This window comes from Clytia hemisphaerica, unplaced genomic scaffold (assembly GCF_902728285.1).
Source record: "Clytia hemisphaerica strain Z4C2 unplaced genomic scaffold, Clytia hemisphaerica genome assembly, whole genome shotgun sequence".
In the NCBI taxonomy this organism is placed as follows: Eukaryota; Metazoa; Cnidaria; class Hydrozoa; order Leptothecata; family Clytiidae; genus Clytia; species Clytia hemisphaerica.
The window spans coordinates 1,049,540-1,075,466 of NW_027103595.1; the positions used below are offsets into that span (position 1 = coordinate 1,049,540).

Genomic DNA, 25,927 nt, shown 5'->3' on the forward strand with positions numbered 1-25,927 from the left:
TTCTGACCGAATTTTGCTTTCTGCTGACTAGAGGATTCCGCTATCTTGAATTTTTTTACGTTTTCAAAAACCTTTTAAAAAACCCAAAACAAATTTATTCTGAAAACCCAACAAAGTTTATGAAAATATAATAAAAACATGAAAATTCCTTCTAAATTTGAAAAAAAGAATGGTCTATTGATCATGGTTTTCTGTTTGTTTTTCTCCAATAACGGCCTGGATCTAGTTGTATGGGCTACCACCTTAGACAAAGCCAAAAATAGAGTCTGCTAAATCAAACCATTCACACTTATCAGCGCCATCCATTCCATCAAAAAGCTATAAGTGGCCCCGGGCTTATGGAAAAATTTCTTAATTTCATTCTTGTATAATGAATTTTGTAAGTTTTATTACATGAGTCGTAATCAACTTTTTATACATCTGATTATATAGTTTGAAGTTTTTTACTACGTTCTTACTAACCCTATCAATTTTATTTCTTTTCAGTCAGTAAAAGAAAAAAAACGCGAAAAAAATAGAAATTCAATACAAATTAATACAAAATCAACACATCAGCACACTCAAAGAAATGGCATCAAAGACAACAGTTAATACTTCAAAACCAACCAATGAAACGACAGATACAACATTCAAAACACCAATAAGCGCCCGCCCGATCTCAGCGGCCGTTAAGCGGACAGCAAAGACAGCTTTTCCACAAGACTCGCCCTTCGTTATTCCTCCTTCACCGCTCATGAAGAGATTAGGGTGTGGCACACATGTCACTATTTATAGGTATAATTGATTTGTATTTTTTGTACTATTACCATGGCTCGAAATAACGACCAGGGTTGATTTTTGGGCCGGACAAGGAGTAATTTAAGTCGGACAATTCAGCTGTCCGACCGTTATTTAAAGCCCTTATCGGACCTATGTTTGACTAGCCGGCGTTCTACCTTACCGCTGATTGATGTAGACCACAAATTCAGAAATAGTGGGAAATAAGCAAAAAAAGGGAAGGGACAAATTATTGTAGTCATCTTTTTGCCCAAAAACTGAGGAAAAGCAAGACAGGTCCAACCGTCTAAACTAGAGTTCATCAATATTCGCCCGCCCCTTGTCATTCCAATTTACTATTTACTATTTTTCTCAAAGATATAAACGTCAAAAGACTTCAGGCGTTGCCGCCTCTCCATGGGCGATCAAGAAAGCTAATAAGGGGCGTGCGAGAAAACCTATCATGGACCGTCTGGCTGAAGAAGCTAAAATTCTAAGAAGTCTCAATCACCCAAATATCGTGATTTTCAAGAAATTCACTAAGACACCAAAAGGTAGGATTCATGTTAATAAAGCCATTTCAATTTTTTTTTCGTGCTTATGTAAGTCTTACAAAAGCCACCAATGGGCGTGCATCAAAAGTAAAGCTTTTATTAGAGACCTATTAGTAGGGGGAAAATTATTAAAATCGCTCGATTTTTTAAGTCAAAGCACTTGTTATACATTTTTGGAAAGCTAAGGGGTAGGGGAATCAAAATAACTTGGGTGCCAATTTTCTTTCGGACACTTTGGTGTGATTTTCGGACAAATACGACGGTCTCAGGCAGAAATCATAGGGTGAAAAATTAATGAAAATTTTAGCTTGAGAAAACGGAGACCTGTTGTATATTTTTGGAAAGCAATATATCACTAATCTTAATTTTTTGAGAGCTTTCCAAAAATATACAACAGGTCTTCGTTTTCTCAAGCTAAAATTTTCATTAATTTTTCACCCTATGATTTCTGCCTGAGACCGTCGTATTTGTCCGAAAATCACACCAAAGTGTCCGAAAGAAAATTGGCACCCAAGTTATTTTGATTCCCCTACCCCTTAGCTTTCCAAAAATGTAAAACAAGTGCTTTGACTAAAAAAGTCGAGCGACCTCAAAAAAACGAACAAATTTCCCCCTACTATATCGTATTACTTCGAATAAACGCCCCTTCTTTTTAACACCCCTTCGAATAAACGCCCCTCTTTGAAGGAAGAATGTTTACCCGCCGGGCTCATCTATCGGTTCCCCTGGTTCACTTTTTTCTAATTACGGTCACTTATATCTAACTACTTGACTGGATAAGGAGTCTTCCCATGCAAGAGAAAGCGTCTCCAGTTTTACAGCTAGTCAACAGTGCGATTCGAATGTTTTGAAATCTAAGGTAAATTTGAAAATAAAATAGTGAACTTCAAAACTGGACACACTTCTACAGGTAACCTGTGAGCAGTTATCCTATCTAATGTGTAAAATAATATGACATCTATGATTACGTAATGTTCATCAGTGAACCTTAAGTGGAATAATTTTTGTGAATAGAGAATCTATAACTTCGCTTGGGCAAAATTTCGCGAATCTGCCTCTTTTCGCACAATTTCTTCCATTTTGGGATTTTAAAATTTTCGCCAAGACTAATTTTCCAAAATTAATCCACGCAAAATTAAATCCAGATAAACTGTAATAAAAGAAACTTTCACTAATCAAAGATCCGAAAACAAAATCCCCAAATTTCGCTTTTTGGACCTACCACGGAGATTCAAAAAGTGACGGAGCCCGATTTTCATAAAAAGAAATTTTTGGGCAAATTTGGGCCAAAAAGTGCCTAACCTTTTATCGTCAATAGGGAAATCACGCTAAAATATTTACCTTAAGGGAAGAAATTTTCGCGGGAATTTAATTTCGCGGTTGGTCAAATTATTTTTTTTCGCGGGAATTTAATTTCGCGGTTCATTCACTCCAGGATCTACGACTATAAGTCATGTGACTTTAACTATTCTTCACAGGTCGATATTGATTTAAGCTGTGATACTCACGGTAATCAGCAGCATGCTCACTACACTTTTTTACTCTCTATCTTGCTATTTGTCCTATTTTTATATGATTCTCATCATCAGGTAGGTCCATTGTTTGTCATTTTCAGGAGATGTGTGTTTATCGATGGAAGCGTTCGGTAAAGGCCTTGATGACATCATCTACAAACACCAAGAAAAAGAAGAAATATTTTCCGCTATTCAAATTACACAGGTCGCATTTTCCATAAGCAACGCTTTAGAATATCTCCATAATACTAAAAAACTATTACACGGAGACATGAAAAGTGGTAATATTTTGGTCAAAGGGAAATTCGAGTTAATCAAATTATGTGATTTTGGAGTTTCGATTTTTATGAAAGACGACCTATCGGCGCCACGAAACACGAAGGCTATGTACGTCGGCTCGGAGCCGTGGCACAGTATGGAAATCAAAAATGGTGATGTTATAACAGATAAAGCAGATATTTTCTCTTTCGGTTTGGTACTTTGGGAAATGCTTGCGCTGGATGTCCCGCATGTCTGTCACATGCATAATTCTAAAGAAGGTAAAGAGGTTTTTCCTATCCTTTATTAAAAAATCAAAATTTAAGAGTAAAAGCTACTGACCCATAGCCGGCTGGTGGTATCTATTTTGACTCCTAAAAAAGTTAGTACCTCGTGCTACAATTGTGTGAGATGATTATATCTCTCTCATGAATTTAGGTTTTTGGTGGGTAAAAAATAGTTCAGAATATCCCAATTTTGGCAATTCACAACGCATTATTTCAGAGTAATGTCATAGATTTACAAAGCTCGAAGGGCTAGATGGCGTGCTTTTGCTGAAAAGTGTGCCGAGGTTAGGTAGGAAATCCTATCTAGGTCACGTGACATTACAATATAATTTCAGCGCTTGACCAATCAGAAGCTTCGCGGGTTTTCGAAAACAATAGCAGCAATATTTTTTGCGATATTCGCTTTTTTCGCTTGGAAGAACTTAAAGCACGCCATTTAGCCCTTCGGGCTTTATAAGTCTGTGGGTAATGTACCCTTATTTATCTACTGGTTTATACTGTAAGTGAGAGTCCCTCTTTCCTAAAAAATGTTAGTACCAGGCTCTACAAAGGGGTGATGGTCCAATGACAATTTGAAAATCAGGGTTAGTGCCCTGCGACAGTATCCTCCTTGGAAAGTTTAAGATCTATATATCTTTTAATTTCTTTGGCTCAGTGATTCAAAATTTAAAGCACGTCTGAAAAAGTCGTATCCATTCATTGACTTCCAGGCCCGAAAGGCTAGACTTGAGACTCCTGGATGACGCGTGGTTTTTACACAAACGCCGGATTGAAAGTAAAATATATCGCTAGATTTAAAAAAAATGCAATCTTCAAAAACAAAAGAACCGCTAGATACAATCCGTCGTCTTGATTACGGCGCGTTCTAGGCGCGCTCTGGATGGGAAATAAGTAGCTTCGCTTTTTCTTGCCTGATGAAGGTTATAGATCCTACTCTAGCCATTGGGGCTTTAAAACTCAATGCTCGTATGATCAAGTCAAGGCAATTGTTTACAGAAAGTCTCGTGCTTTCACCCGGCCTATATGATACCAAGTAATTTATCTCGGGTAATATAACAAAATATGAGGGAAATGAATCCAAACCCTATACAGCATAAGCATAAGCAACCTTTTAAATTCTTGGCATCTCTAGACCTGAACCCATGATCACGATTCCTTTTTAAATTTGAAATGGTTTCAAAGTCTCCAAACCTTGTGGCGTCCTGCTTTTACTGAAATTGTGGTAAGATAGAATATAATAGAGTAAACTTGTTATTACTTCCTCTGTTGATCAATTACCATAGCAATATTTGGAAAACTAGGTAAGCGTCGCCCGTGACCTATTTTTATTTCCAGGAATTTTCTTTCAAATTGTCTTTCAAGTATCTACTAGGGGGGGTGGGTGTCAGAAATTTTGTGGCGTCCTGCTTTTACTGAAATTGTTTACCCTTTTTTTTTCAGATTTAGACGGTAGTTTCTTATCCTCCACAAACGATTCATTCACAATACCTGATGCATATTTCGATGCTATCGGTACGCGACCCGCCATGCCCGACTTCCAATACTCCACAGAATACGATCCAGTTATAGGTAAGATTGAAATATGTGAATCTAGAATTTCAAGATTGTCCAAAATTTTGATGAATTTTTTTTTGACGGATGCTTAGTCCATTTGTCGTTTGTCTACTATATTTAATAACTAGATTTCACCAATTCTAAAGCATTTATAATTATGACTTAACTTCCCTGTTCTCAAAGCTCCGGTGGAAATTTTTACCAAAATTTTTAAACATTGAATTTCGAATATGAATGAAATCAAAATTAGTTTTCCAGTGGGGCTGGAATTAAGGGTATTTATCCCACCAGGGGACGAAATCTTTTTCAAATGTTACAGTGGGACTCTAGCGGGACTCTATATCGAAACGGGAAAACTAAACTTGGAGCAGGGGGGGGGGGGGGTCACGCAGTTAATCCAGAACATCATCCGTAGTAACTGATTTTGGATGAAATTTAGGACCACCCACCCATTCTGACACTTAATCCACACTGGATTTACTGTTTTTCAGTCACAATCTTTGTATACCACCCCCTACATGTGATTTTTGGTGGTATTGTTTCATGTTTTTAAAGTTATTTGATTGGTTAAAAGTCGTCTAGAAAATAGGTGCCTAAGGTGCGACATAAATTTACAAAACTATTTGTAAATAATCAACAACAACAACTATGTTATATATAAAATCAAAAGAAACCGTGTACAGGGTTTAGAATAACCGTAGAATAATCAAAAACAACAACTATGTTATGTTAAAATCAAAGAGAACAATACTTGGAATATAGTAAGCTTAAATCAAAGATATCTAGGGGTGGGTGGGAGTTAGTTTAAGCTCATCTATCGACGTGTGAGTTATGTCTCAAAATCTTACCACCCTGATACTTCATAACACGTGACTAAGAAACGCCGAACGAACAAAAGTAAATTCATAACAATTTAAATACAAAAACTACTCTCTTGCCGGTGCAAAATAAAGGTCGACTTTGAAGGTAGGAAAACTGAAGTCTTGTACGGTGATTTTGTCAGAATACCACCATCTGATATTAGTGCTAGCAGTCCAGAATTTCATCTTCAAGAACTTTCTGTAATCGCTTGGATGGAGAAGAAAAACGTTTGCATCATCAGGTGTTTTTTCATACAACCCTTCAATTATCAAATGATTATCTCTCTCACCATATTCAACACCTTTTGGTTTCGATGCAAAATACAGATAAGTATCACCAATTATTTTTGTTTCTTTACGAATCAAGACGAATTTCTCATTGGCATACTGCTTACGATTTTCCATAGAACGTGACATATCTTCATACCACAATTTGTATAAATTTTCACTGAAAAAATCTCCATCCCCTGTTTTGTAATTCACCAAAATCTTTTCAACAGCCGTGAAAATTCGAGCAACGATTCCCACATTCTCTTCTGGTACTTTATTTAGATACAAAACATTTATTTGAAGATTCAGTTTTTGAATCTCCTCATTCATTTGATCTTTGATAGCTTCTTTCTCTTTTTCGCTCTCCACTTTCGCAGTTTCCATTTGATTCTTCAGAGTTTGATTTTTTTGTTGTAAATTGCTATCAGCCTGAATTTGCGCATGCTCAGATTTGAGTTGCATCAACGCAATCTGGTTTTTCAAGGCTTGGTTTTCTTCTTTTAATTTGTAATCAGCATTGGTTTGTTGATGTTGAGCTCTCATTTTCATAATTTCAATCTCGTTTTTAAGAGATTGAACTTCTTTCTCTAAATCAAGTGTTTTCTGTTTTTGTTTGCTTTCAATCTCCATTTCTTTTAACTTGAAGTCGTTTTGGAGTTCCAATATTTTGATTTTGTGATCCAAAGTCAATTTTTCAATCTCCTCAGCATGGTCTTGTTTTAGTTTTTGATTTTCTTCATCTTTCGTGGTTCTTTGACAATCAGCTGAATGGGCTTCGTTCATTTTTGTTGAGCTTATAATAAAACGTTTTGATTTCTTAAAGAATCATAGATGAAAATCATTTGAAATTAGATGAATTTTGAATCAAGAACAAACTTAGAAGATACGATATGATTAAAGCCAAATATTCAAAACAATGCCTTCTCGCAAGAAAAAGAGTGACAATTTACCCCTAACATAAAATAGCAGAAAGAAGTAATAAACAAATTTTCTAAACCCTCTAGTCTAGTTACCAAAGCCAGTATTCACAAGTAATTAAAACATGGCACAACAGAGCAAGTTAAGAACCGGTTAAATTAGTGATGGTTTTTGTATAAAAACAAATTTCGCATAATAGGTTTCAAGCTATTATTTATTTGTAATATCGACTATACTACAGCTGAGATGAAAGCTTTCTAATACAGAGTGGAAGGAAACCCATTCTACTAATAAGCCTATTTATTGATCAAAATTCATTTTAATAAAGCTAATCATCCGCACAGCACTTGTCAAACTGAAGTAATTAATACAAGTTTTGAATGGTGACTTTAATTATTCTATCCAACAGCAAAGTTTAAAAACAAAATTATTAATTATAAAAATCTAATCTAAAGAGAAGGATTTTAATTATCAATTTGCCCTATGTATTACAATGAAGTGAATACAGTCACTCTCATGTTGTCTTCTGGCCACCAGAACCGCCGGAAAACCAAGAGATCCGGCGAGACTCGAACTCACAACCATGACATTCGCAGGCATTTGCTCTACCATTGATTTTTTGACCTACCCCGGTGGGTCGGAGGTCCTATAAATTAACCTTTGTCCGTTCGTTTGTCCGTTCGTTCGTTCGTTATTAGCTTTCCTTGCGATTGGCTCATTAGTTTTTTCTGATTTTTTGCACAAAGATGTGTAACTATAAACCCTCGAATGTGACGGAGCCCGATTTTCGAAAAAAAAAATTTGGGGGCAAATTTGGGCTAAAAAACGGCTAAAAAACGGGTTTTTTGTACTTTGTGAAAAATTGGATCATTAACTTTTTCGGTTTTTTTGCATGAAAGTAGGGTACCATCATAGGTAAAAGATGGCTGAAGCAGATTTTTCAAAAAAATTTTGCTGGCTCAAAAAACGCATGTTTATCTATAAGAATCACTATTAATAAGCATACATCAATCTTCTTAGTTAAATTACTCAATTTTTTTATGAGATAGATGTTTTTTTTGCTCATGAGGGCTTACTTTTGAAGAATATGTGTGTTTAGACATGAAATTTTGGTTTCTTGGCGTGTTTTTATAGAAAAACTGGTCAAATTCGATATTTTTTATAAGCACATTATCAATTACTTAGGTATTAGCTTTTCTCGAGATTGGCGCTTTCATTCTTTATGATTTTTCGCACAAAGATGCATAACTATAAACCCTCGAAGGTGACGGAGCCCGATTTTCGAAAAAAAATGTTTTTGGGCAAATTTGGGCCAACAAACGGCTTAAAAACGAGTTTTTTAGACTTTGTGAAATATTGGATCATGGTTTTTTTTCTGATTTTTTTACATGAAAGTAGGTATAGAAAGAATTTTTCTGCTCAAAAAAACGCATCTTTATCTATAAGCATCTATATATTAATAGCCGTAGTCTGTATGTCGTTTTGTTTGTATGTTTGTCTGTTATACTTTCGTTTTCGCACGCAATGTTTTTGTTCTTCCAAAAGATAACTTTTAGTTCTTGCTCCACAAATGTGTTTAACGATATTCGCGCCGTTTTATAAAGACTTTGTTTTGATTGATAGATTAGACTTTTTCTTTTTTTTTCTTTCTTTTCTTTTGTTTTATGTTTTCGAATGTAATTAACGACCTTATTTGATTTGAGACATTCGAATTCTTTTCAAAACAAAAGAAATCTTTTAAACAGAATCTGCAACATTAAAAATACATTCAAAAGGCGGTAAAAACTAGAATTCTTTCTTCGTAAAAAGGGACCTTTAAACATGTATGTCGATAATTATTTTGCTGTAAATCTAAGTCATTGTTGAATTTTGAAGTTATGACGAAGTTATTTTATAAAAAGCAACAATAAAATAGCGCTATCTATCACGCTTTTTTGTCTGCGTGTCCTAGCTGCCTTCCGAGGGGACTATGGTTTCGAGCTGACTTTCAGCCCTGTCCCTCGGACCCTTAGTAGATTAAAGAGGAGAAGAAACAAGGGAAATTGTGTGAATTTGAATTCACTTTTTGGAACTAATTTGACCAAATTTCTATCTTTCTGGGGGCAAAAAGTTGCAATTTTCCTATTTTTCCAATTCTTAGTGGGACTGAAGTTTGATTTTCCGATTTTTCAAACTGCCATGTTTCAAAAAAGGCACCCTTAAGGCCGGCACATACCCATACCCTTCTCTTGCCTAAGTACACCCCCCGGGCCGCCTTTTTTCGACGAATTGCATGTCTTGTCTATTATTTCACTCCGCCTATCTTGACATCAAAGTTTTCCTAAACATCAAGAACTACGGCATATATAACGCGAGTGAAGCGAGAAAAAAAATCTAATTGCAGAGCCGCCTCGGACGTCGCTGGTCGCCGGTATGGTGTAATTTGGGAATGACGCCCTTTCTGTTTTCTGATCATTTTTGCCACAAAAATCTTTTTCAAAATATGGTTAAAAGATACGTCACCCGGGAGGGATAGAGTCAAACTTTGAAGAGAATTCTTCCCTTTAATTTTGATTTCATCGTGTTTAAGCCACCTTCCCAACATCTCAAAGGACTTTAAATGCGTTCAGCAAACAGCTAAACCGGCGTGCGACGCCGGGTACCGGCTAGTTACTATTAATAAGCATACATCAATGTTCTTAGCCAAATTACTAAATTTTTTTATGAGATAGATGTTTTTTTTTGCTCTCGAAGTCTTGAATATGAAAGAATATTTCAAGAACGACTAGTTTCAATAGATTGTCACTATTTGTGTTCTGAATGATTGTTTAACGGTCATGCCCACGTAGATATCAATTATATATGTGTTAAATGCATAACCTGGTAGGTCCATAAAAGTATCACTTGTAATTATGATATTTTTCCTACGCGAGGAAAAAGTATCAACTGTCAATACTTGTTGGTACATACTGGTAGACTTCACCTGTATTTCCGGGAAAAAACAGGTGACGGTTTATGTGCGAGCCATAAGGGTCCCTGAAAATCTATCAAACAAATTCATAGGTTAGCCTCTAAATAGTCCCCAAATCATTTCCCTCTCAAAGCGTCAAGATTTCCGAAAATTTTGACCAAATTTTGGGAAAAATCGCCCAAAATGTTTCAATGGGACTTAAAAATGGCAAAAACTTTCCTTTCAAACGGTCTATTCTCGATTTTTGGCTCGGAAATACGTGTGCTGTATTTTGATCACGTAAACAGAAAATTTGTAAATATTTGTTTTTCAATGGTAATCACTTCAATTTAGCAAGCATGATAACTGAATAACAATCACCAAAATAAAAATCCAACGAGACATTGTCTAAAGTCCACCATCTAATACAATTGATATTTCTTGGCACTTAATGGTAAGTCCTTGATAATGATATCGTTGAATATCGAAACGCGCAGTGTCATTGGCATCCCTTGTGGCATCATAGATGGTGATGTTGTTCATCGCATGCTACATATGGTTATTGGACTGATTGAGTCCAAAACACGACGCTGTTCCCGAAATTGCTTCCAGTGTGGACTGGATAGCTCATTCGGTAGAGCAGTTGCACTAGTAATGCGAAAGTCGTGAGTTCGAATCTCACTTCAATCCTCAGTTTAGTAGTTCTTTATCAAACTGAGGTCAATGCGCACATATATACGTGTTGGCACTTAATATCTCCAGTAGTACAATTTTTGGTTTCAACAAACTTTTTCAAACCTTTTGGATGAAGCAGAAAAATGTTGGAATCCATGGTCAATCGTACATAAAATCCTTCAACCATTAATTGATTATCATATTCAGGGTGTACAGGACCTTTACATTTTGACTCTCTTTCACATCTTTACGAATCAAGACAAACTTTTCATTGGTATACTGCTTACTGCTTACATCATATTCAGGGTGTACATCATCTTTACGTTTTGACGTAAACTGAAGAGTTTCACGGCTCTCTTTCACATCTTTACATTATACGTCGTTATAGCCTATACTAGACGTCACCCGCGTTTTTTTACGCAATTAACGTCTATTCCACTTTGCCACTTTTTCGAATGTTTTGAGCCCAAGTTTTCGGGCTCTAAACATTCGATTTTTTGACGTCACTTTAAACGTTTGAAGCTTCTGCAGTATCAAATAATCGAATTTGCGTCAAAACACTTGAAAGGCTTCTATTTTTCGAAAATCGTCAAAGTGGAACTCACTAAGAAACGAGATGAAAAATCCCGCTTTTAGTGAGGTGCTTGCTAACGTCGTTATGACGTTTTAAATTTCGAGAAAGATGCAAAAACATGCTATGTATAAGAAATTGAATATTGACACTAGAAATTTTTAAACTTCAACCGCGAAAAATCCACCGTGCCAACAAGTGCCACCAAAAGATTTTCATACCACAGTGGAGCTATGAGACTCACGTTTAATATGTCTCATCTCTTCTCGGAGAAATATCGGAAAGATATTCCCAATTCAAAATCTCGTGTCGTTATAAGCATCTTGTTTGATTTCACTCGTCTGATGATGTTTTTCTCACACCAGATTTCATAAATGTATTCGCTGGGTATTCTAGCATTTATTTTCAAATTTTTAGCCAGCAAAAGTACGATCAGAAAAAGTTAGAGAACTTTTTAGAAATAAGAGTATTAATCATTTTTTTTAAATCAGAGTCCTTCGAGCCGACATGACAGTTGTCCTTTGCGGACAAAGCCTGTACATTGATTGTTTTCTGAAACAATAGAAAGACAATCATCATCATCATCTTTCGACTTACGTCGGAAAATTTGCGTAGCCTTCCTTCCACAATACCCGATCAATGCATGACTGTCTTTATTTCCTCAATCTCGAGACCTGTTTCCCTCTTCAGAGTATCCAGGAAGGTTAACTTCCTTAATCTTACTAGACCCGTTGGTGACCAGAAAAGAAGTCTGGATATTATTTCTTCTTTTGCTCGAAAACAGTGGCCTGCGAACTGTAGTCTTCTATTGGTGAGTATACGCGAGATGCGTGGTAGATTATTGTATATTTGATTGAGGTTCGGATGGTTCGCCCAGTTTAAATTTTGAACCTTTTTGAGGAGGTTTGTGTAACACCCGTCTATACTTTTTTCCATGGCTCTCGTCATTGTCCAGGTCTTCGACCCATAAAGGAGAATAGGTTCGATTAAGGTTTTGAAGGTTTGTACCTTAATCTTATTATCTAGATTAGACTTCCAAATTTTGTTTAGTTTGTTGCAGGCCCTCCACACGAGAGATTTTCTAATATTAAAGTCTTGTTCGGAATCATTAATGTGGGAGCCAAAGTATTTAAAATCATTTACTCTTTTGATATTGACACTGTTCAGCGATTTCAGAGTACGGACGGAGTCAGAAGTGCACAGAAATTCAGTTTTTCCCTCGTTACAAAAAAGGCCGACCTGACTAGCGGCATTCTCGAGAGAGTGGAGAAGGTTTTCTGCGAACTGAATGGTCTCAGAGACAAGGGCGAGATCATCGGCAAAGTCTAGATTGGTGAGGAAAGTGGCGGGATTTCTTCTACTTTTTGGGCTGTAAGTTGGATGCCCTTGTAGTTTAAAGGATCAACAGAAATACGAAGAACGTAGTCTAAAACTAGGATAAAAAGAAAGGGTGCAAGGGTGTCTCTTTGAAGAACACCAGCATGGGTGTCAAACATTTCAGTGTCCCCGTCAGGAGAGATAACTTTTGCCTTGGTAGAGGTGTAGAGCGCCCTGATGGCAAGAATAATTTTGTCAGGAATGTCATAGAGTTTAGCTTTCAAACATTTTTTCTCTGTTAATAGAATCAAAAGCCTTTTTAAAATCAACGAAACAGAGAATAACTTCTTTGTCTAATTTACGCATTTCCTCAAAGATACGCCGAATTGAAAGTATTTGCGAAAGAGTACCTCTACCTTTCCTGAAACCATTTTGATTTTTTCGCAACAAAGGATCAAGATATGGGACAATACGATTCAGGATCAGTTTGTTATAGATTTTTGAAGCGATTGGCATTAATGTGATACCCCTATAGTTTGAAGCAAGGGTGAGATCACCTTTCTTTGGCACAGGGATGATACCCCCTGTGAGCCAAGCTGATGGAGGAGAATGGTATTCGAAGGTGTGGTTACAGAATTCGAGGAGAAGTGTCAAAAAAGTAGGATCTTTCCATAAAATAGTTGGAATGTTGTCTAAGCCAGAAGATTTATTACTAGAAAAAAGTTTTACAGTTTTCTTCAACTCATCTAAGGTAAAAGTATTAGTTGGAATGTTTAGATTTTCAAAGGCTTGATGAAGTGGTAGTGCGTACATTTCCGAGCAAGTCTTTAAAATGTTTTAGCCAGTTTGTCCTCCTTTTCTCTGCAGAACCTCCCTTTAGTTGAATGGAAGGGTAGTCCTTATGTCCAGATATCTCATTAATGACTTTCCAAGAAGCGGAATGTTTTTTTGACTCGTGAAAAGCTTTGATCGAGTCAATCTTTCCCTGAATAAAAAGCGATTCAGCGGTTAGGTAAGCGTCATCCAAGCCTTTTTGCGCATCTGCGAGAGCTTTACCGCTTCTTCTAGTAGCACGTGTTTGATGTTTTAATTTGGCTGACTCGAAGGTTTTGCGCGCATTTTTGACAAGGTTGTCCTCATGAAGAACTTTACTTTTGCATTTTTGTTTTTTCGGAAGATAAGAGAGACAGACATGTTCGTTTGCTTTTATCAGATTTGAATATTTTGTTTCGACGTCGTCGTTTGGTTTGGAGAGAACATCAAACCTATTTTTGACCTCGATGACATAGGCTGATTGTAATTCTGAGTCCCCAAGAACCTGGGTCCAGTCTATGGACTTCATAGGATCTGGAGTAGCTCTTTTGGAAGATCTTAGGCTAAGAAAGACATTTACAGAAACAACTCTATGGTCTGAACCTACTGAAGAAAAGGAAGAGTAGGCTTGTGAGTTGTGGACACTGTTTTTCCACTTCTTACGAACGGGAATAAAATCAATTTGACTTTTGGATCCATTCGGGGATTGAAATGTCCAAAGTTTGTTGGGCTTTTTCATAAAAGTAGTAAGAGGCAATCAGTTCATGTTCCAGGATCATGTCATTTAATTTTGAACCATTTCGGTTTGTTTTTTGATGAAATGAAAAGTTATCAACGTCCCTACCCATTTGCGCGTTGAAATCGCCAGCGATAACAACGAAATTGTGAGCAGGGATATTTTGTAGGGTTGCAGAGAGAGAAGAATAAAAGACATCTGCGCGAGGGATTCGTCAGAGACATTAGTCGGACTATAACAAGAAATGAAGGATGTTTTTGGATTACTATTGAACTCAGCTACAATGATACGATTAGACACTTTGTTCACAGAAAGAAGATTGTTTAAGGCCTTCGGAGAGAGAAGAATACCAATGCCACCAATTGTGGTCCCTTGGTGATTTTTCCAAGCTAAGGATGTGATTAGCTTGTTTTTGCCAAGATCAAGGTGCTGGAATTCAGAGTCCGGATGAAAATTTCTGTGCTCTTGGAGAAACAGAATATCAAGATTATATTTTGAGAAGTTTTGAAGTAATTCTTGTTTGCAACTGATTTGAGTCAGAGAACGAACGTTAAAAGCGTGCTAAAAATTGTTTGCTTTTTGCATTTCAGCAGTTTAGGTGGTGTTACAATCTCATGTCTGTCACCAATAGTTCTCTCCTGAGAGTTTGGAGCTATTGGGTCATTGGTTCCCTGGGAAACAAGATTTGAGAAAGGAACGAGACGAGCAGGGGCTTTAACCCTGGTGCTGTTTAAGGAAGACATTTCAAATTTTCTTTCGATAGCTAATTGTTTCTAATGCTCCGCGCCACTGGATACACCATAGTGAGAATGACAGTAAAAAGTGTCTAAAGAGGTCAAACACCCCATGAGGCTGAAAGAGAACCCTATGCAAGACGCCAACCTATGCAGGGGTGGTTTTATATCAGAATCTTCCTTTTCCTATTTGGACCGCCGTAACCGGGCTATAAGATGCTCCAACTACACCTGTTTCTCCGAGGAGATGGAATGAAACGTAAATATAAAAATTTTTAAAATATGATACAGGTAATATATACACTAAAACAGTTCTCGGTTTATATACAGTTAAGATTGAATTTTGAGAGATAATAGTTAAGATAAGTTTTGCTAATGACAATTTTCAACACTGAAGTGATTAACATTGTCTTTCCATCTTTCCATTCCTCAAGTTGCGGATGATGTTGCAAAAGTAGAAAATTAACAAACAGCGTTTATTTGGCATCTGAGAGTCATTAAAATTCAGTTGTTAACGCCTTGTAAAAGACGGACCCCTTTCCCACATTTCCATGTTCAATTTCTATCACATGACTTTTATATTGGAGGCAAGTTTTTACTACAACTTCAATGGCTCCTGTTCAAAAAGGATAACAACTCCCTTTTCCTTAAAGGTTTTATTTTTACATAAGTGTTTCCGTTTCATATCAGGCGCATATTTCATATCAGAACGGTGTCTGCCTAAACATAGAGAAACAAAATTTGATGATTTGATTAATTTAAATGGTATCATTTTACACATTTTTTAATATGAATAAACTTTATAAGAACATAAGGCTTCAATGGCCAAAATTTTAAATACAAGTTAAGAACATTTTAAGGCTTATATATGGACTCTGAAACAGTCGATGTTACAACTAAGGTAAAGGCTTTTCACTTTTACACGTTTTTTATAAGAATATAAGGACAGATAGCTTGGATGACTGAATTATTTTTTAGTTTAAGGACATTTTTAGGCTTAAAACTTAAAAAGCTAAGAACATCCAAAAAAAGGCTTCAAAAATTTTGGATGTTTTTATAAAAAAAATCTGTACTTCATTTAAATTCAGCAAGCATAATAACTGAAGAAGTTTCTCCAAAGTTGAAATATTTTGTGTTTTTGGAAGTAAGCCACCATCTGATAACATAGCCAGTATCACAGAATACCATCTTCATGCACTTTCTATAATCGCTTGGATGAAGAAGAAAAACGTTTGTATCATCAGGTGTTTTTTCATATAACCCTTCAGTTAGCAAATAATTATCTTCTTCACCATGTTCAACACCTTTTTGTTTCGATGCAAACCACAGATCTGAAGTTAATTTTGTTTCTTTACGAATCAAGACGAACTTTTCATTGGCATACTGCTTACGATTTTCCATCGAACGTGACATATCTTCATACCACAATTTGTATAAATTTTCACTGAAAAAATCTCCGCCCCCTGTATTGTAATTCACCAAAAACCTTTCAGCTCCTTCGAAAAATCGATCAGAAATTCCATGCGGAGCATCCTCAACCGGTTGCTCCTTTTTCAGATTCAAGATGAATTTGAAGCTGAAGGTCTTCAGCTTTTATCTCCATTCCATGTCGTATGGCTGCTTTCTCTTTATCATTTTCCAATTTCATATTTTCCATTTGATTCTTCAGAGTTTGATTTTCTTCTTTTAATTTGTAATCAGCCTGAATTTGCGCATGCTCAGATTTGAGTTGCATCAATGCAATCTGATTTTTCAAGGCTTAGTTTTCTTCTTTTAATTTGTAATCAGCATTGGTTTGTTGATGTTGAGCTCTCATTTTCATAATCTCAATCTCGTTTTTAAGAGATTGAACTTCTTTCTCTAAATCGAGTGTTTTCTGTTTTTGTTTGCTTTCAATCTCCATTTCTTTTAACTTGATGTCGGTTTGGAGTTCCACTGTTTTGATTCTATGATCCAAAGTCAATTTTTCAATCCCCTCAGCATGGTCTTGTTTTCGACTTTGATTTTGATTTTCTTCATTATTCGTTGTTCTTTGACAATCGGCTGAATGGGCTTCGTTCATTTTTCTTGAGCTTATTATAAAACGTTTTGATTTCTTAAAGAATCATAGATGAAAATCATTTGAAATTAGATGAATTTTGAATCAAGAACAAACTTAGAAGATAAGATATGATTAAAGCCAAAGATTCAAAACAATGCCTTCTCGCAAGAAAAAGAGACAAGTCTGACAATTTTCCCTAACATAAAATAGCAGAAAGAAGTAATAAAAAAATTTTCTAAACCCTCTAGTCTAGTTACCAAAGCCAGTATTCACAACTAATTAAAACATGGCACAACAGAGCAAGTTAAGAACCGGTTTTAGTGATGGTTTTTGTATAAAAACAAATTTTGCATATTAGGTTTCAAGCTATTATTTATTTGTAATATCGACTATACTACAGCTGAGATGAAAGCTTTCTAATACAGGAGAAGGAAACCCATTCTACTAATAAGCCTATTTATTGATCAAAATTCATTTTAATCAAGCTAATCATCCGCACAGCACTTGTCAAACTGAAGTAATTAATACAAGTTTTGAATGGTGACTTTAATTATTCTATTCAACAGCAAAGTTTAAAAACGAAATTATTAATTATAAAAATCTAATCTAAAGAGAAGGATTTTAATTATCAATTTGTCCTATGTATTTCAATGAAGTGAAGACAGTCACTCTCATGTTGTCTTCTGAGCAGCCACCAGAACCGTTGGAAAACCAAGAGATACGCCGAGACTCGAACTCACAACCATGACATTCGCAGGCATTTGCTCTACCATTGATTTTAATTATGATATTTTTCATACGCGAGGAAAAAGTATCGACTGTCAATACTTGTTGGTACATGTAGACTTCACCTGTATATCCGGGACAAAACAGGTGACGGTTATGTTCTAGCCATATAAGGGTACCTGAAAAATCTCTCAAACAAATTCATAGGTTAGTCTCTAAAGGGTCACAAAATCATTTCCCTCTCAAAGGGTCAAGATTTTCGAAAATTTTGACCAAATTTTGGGAAAAATCGCCCAAAATGTTTCAATGGGCCTCAAAAATGGCAAAAACCTTCATTTTAAAAGTTCTATTCTCGATTCTTGGCTCGGAAATACCTGTGCTGTATTTTGATCGAGTGAACAGAAAATTTGTAAATATTATTTTTTACATGTTAATCACTTCAATTCAGCAAGCATGATAACTGAATAACAATCACCAAAATAAAAATCTAACGAGATATTGTTGAAAGTCCACCATCTAATACAATTAATATTTCTTGGCACTTAATGGTAAGTCCTTGATAATGATATCGTTAAATATCAAAACGCGCAGTGTCATCATTGATGGTGATGTTCATCGCATGCTACATGTGGTTACTGGAGTGATTGAGTCCAAAACCCAACGCTGTTCCCGAAATTGCCTCCAGTGTGGACTGGATAGCTCAGTCGGTAGAGCAGTTGCACTAGTAATGCGAAAGTCTTGAGTTCGAATCTCACTTCAGTCCTTGAGGTCAATGCGCATATATATAGTATGAAAATAAAAAAATGTTTTCTCCTGTCAGACCTACAAACAACAAAGAGTGGCCGAATTCTTTATCCTCTTAGAGAGACGATGTTACAATGAAAGGGTAATTAGTCCTATCTGGGTCTCTCTGTCTTATATATACGTGTTGGCACTTAATATCTCCAGTAGTACAATTTTTGGTTTCAACAAACTTTTTCAAACCTTTTGGATGAGGCAGAAAAATGTTGGAATCTTTTGATAATCGTTCATAAAATCCTTCAACCATTAAGTGATCATTGCATTCAGTATGTACAGGACCTTTCACATCTTTACGAATCAAGACAAACTTTTCATTGGTATACTGCTTACTGCTTACATCATATCCAGGGTGTACAGCACCTTAACGTTTTGACGTAAACGGAAGAGTGTCACGACTCTCTTTCACATCTTTACGAATCAAGACAAACTTTTCATTGGTATACTGCTTACTGCTTACATCATATTCAGGCTGTACAACACCTTTACGCTTTGACGTAAACTGAAGAGTTTCACGACTCTCTTTCACATCTTTACGAATCAAGACAAACTTTTCATTGGTATACTGCTTACATCATATTCAGGGTGTACAGCACCTTAACGTTTTGACGTAAACTGAAGAGTTTCACGACTCTCTTTCACATCTTTACGAATCAAGACAAACTTTTCATTGGTATACTGCTTACATCATATTCAGGGTGTACAGCACCTTAACGTTTTGACGTAAACGGAAGAGTTTCACGACTCTCTTTCACATCTTTACGAATCAAGACAAACTTTTCATTGGTATACTGCTTACTGCTTACATCATATTCAGGGTGTACAACACCTTTACGTTTTGACGTAAACTGAAGAGTTTCACGACTCTCTTTCACATCTTTACGAATCAAGACAAACTTTTCATTGGTATACTGCTTACTGCTTACATCATATTCAGGCTGTACAACACCTTTACGCTTTGACGTAAACTGAAGAGTTTCACGACTCTCTTTCACATCTTTACGAATCAAGACAAACTTTTCATTGGTATACTGCTTACTGCTTACATCATATTCAGGCTGTACAACACCTTTACGCTTTGACGTAAACTGAAGAGTTTCACGACTCTCTTTCACATCTTTACGAATCAAGACAAACTTTTCATTGGTATACTGCTTACATCATATTCAGGGTGTACAGCACCTTAACGTTTTGACGTAAACGGAAGAGTTTCACGACTCTCTTTCACATCTTTACGAATCAAGACAAACTTTTCATTGGTATACTGCTTACTGCTTACATCATATTCAGGGTGTACAACACCTTTACGTTTTGACGTAAACTGAAGAGTTTCACGACTCTCTTTCACATCTTTACGAATCAAGACAAACTTTTCATTGGTATACTGCTTACTGCTTACATCATATTCAGGGTGTACAACACCTTTACGTTTTGACGTAAACTGAAGAGTTTCACGACTCTCTTTCACATCTTTACGGATCAAGACAAACTTTTCATTGGTATACTGCTTACTGCTTACATCATATTCAGGCTGTACAACACCTTTACGCTTTGACGTAAACTGAAGAGTTTCACGACTCTCTTTCACATCTTTACGAATCAAGACAAACTTTTCATTGGTATACTGCTTACTGCTTACATCATATTCAGGATGTAAAGCACCTTTACGTTTTGACGTAAACGGAAGAGTTTCACGACTATCTTTCACATCTTTACGAATCAAGACAAACTTTTCATTGGTATACTGCTTACTGCTTACAACGTTTTGACGTAAACGGAAGAGTTTCACGGCTCTCTTTCACATCTGTACGAATCAAGACAAACTTTTCATTGGATACTGCTTACTGCTTACATCATTTTCAGGGTGTAAAGCACCTTAACGTTTTGACGTAAACAGAAGAGTTTCGGGACTTTCTTTCACGAATCAAGACAAACTTTTCATTGGTATACTGCTTACTGCTTACATCATATTCAGGGTGTACAACACCTTTACGTTTTAACGTAAACTGAAGAGTTTTACGGCTCTCTTTCGCATCTTTACATTATACGTCGTTATGACGTTTTAAATTTCGAAAAAGATGCAAAAACATGCTATGTATAAGAAATTGAATATTTTAAACTTCAACCACAAAATATCCACCGTGCCACCACGTGCCACCAAAAGATTTTCATACCACAGTGGAGCTATGAGACTCACGTTTAATATATGTCAATCTCAGCTATTCTCGGAGAAATATTGGAAAGATATTCCCTATTCAAAATTTCGTGCCATTATAAGCATCTTGTTTGATTTTACTCGTCTGATGATGTTTTTCTCACACCAGATTTCATAAATGTATTCGCTGGGTATTGTGACAGTAGAAATATTTTGAGAAAACATCATTCATCCCAAAATAAACAATCTTTACATTATCCATTCAAGTCCAACGTGCTTACGCAGGGATAGACCACGAAAAGACCTTTTCTAGCTACCAGCATTCAGTCAATGGAAAATCATCATATACCATTCACGTTGAATAGATTTACGCATGAAGATTATCGAGGAAAACGGACTGCAACCCCGTTAGCGCGTGACTAATATCTTACATACCACTGACACACTGAGATAATCGAGAACAAAACCAAGAGACTGAATCAATCTACGCACAACACTGAAAGATTTATGAGCTGGGATCGAGGAAGCAATCCCAACCACATGAATGGACGCGAACAACTAAACCAACGTGACTATTGATCCCAGGCTCTAAATCCAGTCCTCTAAATACTCATACAACTAAAAACTATAAATACCGGAATCACAAAATCAGTGTGGGAGTCGGAAATATACTGGGGAGTCGGAGAGCATGCTGGGAGTCGGAGAGCGTGCTGGGAGTCGGAGAGCGTGCTGAGAGTCGGAAGCGTGCTGGAGAGTCGAAACATGCTGGAAAGCTAGCGAGTTACGAACCGTACTATTAGTAAGACTTGTTACTGATTTAGATATGGAACCTTCCATAACATCAATTGGAGATATTATCGTGTTATCGACTTTTTAGACAACTGTATTAAGGAACAGTTATTTGGAGCTATTGAAAAATTAAGACGGGAAATTTAATAGAACCGGTATATACGTTAGTGATCACTTTCATGTAAATATAAAATTTATTCGATCGAAGTTACTATCGTTCAGTTACTATCTTCTTAAATTGTACTCTTTCAGGGTACACTGCGCCTCGGGATTTAGTTAAACTATCTGGTGAAATATCCAGGGAGTTCCACACATAAATCACCGTGTGCGACAGTATTCTAGCATTTATTTTCATACTTTTAGCCAGCAAAAGTACGATCAGAAAAATTAAAGAACTTTTTAGAAATAAGAATATTAATCATTTTTCAAAATCAGAGTCCTTCGAGCCGCCATGACAGTTGTCATTTGCGGACAAAGCCTGTACATTGATTGTTTTCTGAAACAATAGAAAGACAATACTTCGCTCTCCACCGTTTCATTCGATGTTTATCCAGAGTCTCTATAATAAATCCATGAGTAAAATAAGACTAAGTTGCGGATGGGGTTGCAAAAGTAGAAAATTAACAAATAGCGTTTATTTTTCATCTGAGAGTCACTAAAACTCAGTTGTTAACGCCGTGTAAAAGACTGACCCCTTTCCCACATTTCCATGTTCAATTTCTATCACATGACTTTATTGGAGTCAAGTTTAAAAGTTTTTTACTACAACTTCAATGGCTCATGTTCAAGAAGGATAACAACTCCCTTTTCCTTAAAGGTTTTATTTTTACATAAGTGTTTCCGTTTCATATCAGGCGCATATTTCATATCAGAACGGTGTCTGCCTAAACATAGAGAAACAAAATTTGATGATTTGATTAATTTAAATGGTATCATTTTACACATTTTTTAATATGAATAAACTTTATAAGAACATAAGGCTTCAATGGCCAAAATTTTAAATACAAGTTAAGAACATTTTAAGGCTTATATATGGACTCTGAAACAGTCGATGTTACAACTAAGGTAAAGGCTTTTCACTTTTACACGTGTTTTATAAGAACAAACTATATAAGGACATAAAGCTTGGATGACTGAAATGTTTTTTAGTTTAAGAACATTTTTAGTCTTAAAACTTAAAAAGCTAAGAACATCCGAAGGCTTCAAAAATTTTGGATCTTTTTATAAAAAAAATATGTACTTCATTTAAATTCAGCAAGCATAATAACTGAAGAAGCATCTCCAAAACTGAAATCTTGTACGGTGATTATGCCAGAATACCACCATCTGATATAAGTGCTAGTATTATTGAATACCATCTTCATGCACTTTCTATAATCGCTTGGATGGAGAAGAAAAACGTTTGCATCAGCAGGTGTTTTTTCACACAACCCTTCAGTTATCAAATAATTATCTTCTCCACCATATCCAATACCTTTTTGTTTCGATGCAAACCACAGATTTGAATTACCAATTATTTTTGTTTCTTTACGAATCAAGACGAATTTTTCATTGACATACTGCTTACGATTTTCCATCGAACGTGACATATCTTCATACCACAATTTGTATAAATTTTCACTGAAAAAATCTCCATCCCCTGTTTTGTAATTCACCAAAATCTTTTCAACAGCCGTGAAAATTCGAGCAACCACATTCTCTTCTGGTACTTTATTTAGATTCAAAACATTTATTTGAAGATTCAGTTTTTGAATCTCCTCATTCATTTGATCTTTGATAGCTGCTTTCTCTTTTTCGCTCTCCACTTTGGCAATTTCCATTTGACTCTTCAGAGTTTGATTCTCTTCTCGTAAATTGCTATCAGCCTGAATTTGCGCATACTCAGATTCGAGTTGCATCAATGCAATCTTGTTTTTCAAGGCTTGGTTTTCTTCTTTTAATTTGTAATCAGCATTGGTTTGTTGATGTTGAGCTCTCATTTTCATAATCTCAATCTCGTTTTTAAGAGATTGAACTTCTTTCTCTAAATCGAGTGTTTTCTGTTTTTGTTTGCTTTCAATCTCCATTTCTTTTAACTTGAAGTCGTTTTGGAGTTCTAATATTTTGATTTTGTGATCCAAAGTCAATTTTTCAATCTCCTCAGCATGGTCTTGTTTTAGTTTTTGATTTTCTTCATCTTTCGTGGTTTGATCAACTGCACACGAGGTTTCGTTCATTTTGTTTTTGTTTTTGTGTCAATGCAGTTTTGAATCTTTTTGCTAACTAAAGAAAGAACGTTGTACAAACAAATGGATTACACGCTTTTTTTATAAGAATAACTTCCATAAGAATATCAGGGTGAGATTTCAAAGTTAAGACAATAGGCCTATTGTTAGAACAATATAAAATAAGAATAATGCTCACCATCAGCCAAAGTACACTTTTCTTATAAAAAGAAAAGCGTGTAATACATTATCAGACTGCTTGAAGTTACACCCAATTTCTAGCTTGCAGATACCTTTTATGATCCTGGGCAAACCATCACTAATTATTTGCCTTGCTATTTCCTGGGGGGGGGACTTAGGCAATACAAATGACGGGTGTGTAAGAACTTTAAGGGTAGCCTTTTTTTTTAATGACTAAAAAGTCCTTTAAATGGGTACAAATTCATAAGTTAGTCTCTTAAAGGGTCCTAAAATCATTAAAATCGAGAATTTCCCTCTCAAAGGGTTTCAAGAATTTATTTCTCCCAAAGAGTTAGATTTTCGATTTTTGGCTTAGACATACTCGTCGCCTCGCAAATCTAGTACCCTCGCCCTGCTTATTTTCCCAATATTGAGATACAAAGACTAATCATTTCTTATGATTCATAACATCTCTACAGTACTTCTTTATCACATAACAAAAACAAAATAAAATACTGCTTGGAAATTGTTTTGACTTGTAGATGTAGCAGATAGCCCCAAAAAAACGTAATCGTATCTATTCTATTGGTTATAAATGACGTCATTGTAATTACAAGCCAATAGAATACGCTAGTTTCATTTGATACAAGTACCTATCTTTGGTTGATAAACAAAATCAAAACTCTACTCCTTCAAAGATTTTAAAAAGATCAACAATTATTTGTTTTGACTGCGTGCCTCAAAAAATATAACGATCAAATTACTAAATTGAAAGTTTGTAATTGTGTCACTTCATAATGTTATGAGAAGGGATGTGAAGTGTTTTTGGCTCTCTCGCCAACAGTCTAACAGAAAAAAGTCAGAACCAGAGCTAGATAGATTTCTTGGTTATCCTATCAACAGACATAATTCAATTTTCGACTTCCGAGTGTCACTTACAAAGATTTCTTTCTAAAAATAAACCTTTTCATAATTTACGTTACAAACATCGCTTGCCTCGTTTTGAAATTATTGCCACGGTGATTAACTCCCAGCGGATTTCATTAAAACTACTTCCTATTCATAAAAAAATCATTTAATGTCTCAAGAGACATAATCACCATTGTAATTCTTTGAATACGAGGCAAGTGATGTTCGTGACGTAATTTATCAAAAGGTTTATCACCTTGTATTCGATCAATTTTTGCTTATTTTGCTGAAAAGCCCAGTGCTACATTTTTGGCTCTTCTGTACTGCGGAAAACTAAGTTTAATGATTTTTTCAAAACCAACTTCAAATAATAATTTTCTCGGCTTTGGACAAAGCAACATAGGCCATGTGTGGGCTTTTTTCAGCGTACCACTTTTTTCCACAATTAAGATTACCGGCAGCCGAATGAATCATTTATAAACGAAGGCATTAAATAAATAGTAAAGAAAGAGTTAAAGGCCTTACAAAAATGGGCTTTTCCTGAAAAATATTTTACCCCCACTGTTGAGGATATTGATTTTTCAGAGTATCGAACTGCCTGGATATCCTACTTTATTAGTAAAGACCCCTGGATATCGTATTTTTCACTTGAAAAGACACTTTACCCCTGAATATCCGCTCCCTTGTAGATATTTAACCCCCTGGATATCCACTTTTGAAAAAAAATTGTTAACCCCCTGGATATTCGATATCCTCAACAGGGGGCATGGACTATTTCTGGAAAAGCCCAGTTATATTTGCTATATTTCTCACGGAGGAAGTTTCTTTTTGCATTTTGTATTTATGCGCCCCAATTTTTTTTATCTCTATAGGAACGTTTATTTGCTGCACCATCGAAGATTACACCCGGCGCCCTTCCGCCCATGATGTCGCAACCTCTCTAAAAGCGATACTTCCTGATTACAATATCTCGAATATCGATGGATCTATTTTGCAGACCGAATTATCATCGACAATAATTGTTGAAGATCAAAATAAAAGACTAAAAAGTGAAGAGAAAAATCCTGAAAAAGGTTCAATCGATATTGCTAAAGACCCTGTAACTGGACCTCTTGATTCCAAGGACCCTGTAACTGAACCCAAAACAAAGACGGTAAAGATAGTAAAAGTTTTAGTCGGGGAAGAACATGGTAACAAGGAAAATTTAAATGATAAATGAATTAATTTGAATATTAGAAATGATTCAAGATGCATGCAAATCTCGGGATTGTTTACGAGGTCTTAGGATCAACTCGACTGACAAATTCTGAAAATGCACTTTTTTCAGCATTACCTTGTAAATATTCAGAAAAGGATAACAAATTCGAGATTTTCTTACA

At 35.8% G+C, this 25,927-nt stretch overlaps 1 protein-coding gene across 1 annotated transcript; it reads left to right on the top strand.

Annotated features, from left to right (window-relative positions):
* Positions 1-484: 484 nt before the first annotated feature.
* LOC136801633 (lymphokine-activated killer T-cell-originated protein kinase-like) lies at positions 485-25,927 on the top strand. Its single transcript, XM_067058274.1, has 5 exons — positions 485-774; positions 1,135-1,310; positions 2,926-3,363; positions 4,810-4,938; positions 25,421-25,927. The coding sequence occupies exons 1-5, from the start codon at positions 569-571 to the stop codon at positions 25,765-25,767; spliced, it is 1,296 nt and encodes a 431-aa protein (XP_066914375.1). The 5' UTR covers positions 485-568; the 3' UTR covers positions 25,768-25,927.

Bases quoted from the DNA above. Each gene is read 5' to 3' on its own strand.
- LOC136801633 (XM_067058274.1), top strand. From the start codon at position 569: ATGGCATCAAAGACAACAGTTAATACTTCAAAACCAACCAATGAAACG. The intron at 1,311-2,925 runs GTAGGATTCATG...TGTCATTTTCAG, and splicing joins ATTCACTAAGACACCAAAAG to GAGATGTGTGTTTATCGATG. The intron at 4,939-25,420 runs GTAAGATTGAAA...TTATCTCTATAG, and splicing joins AGAATACGATCCAGTTATAG to GAACGTTTATTTGCTGCACC.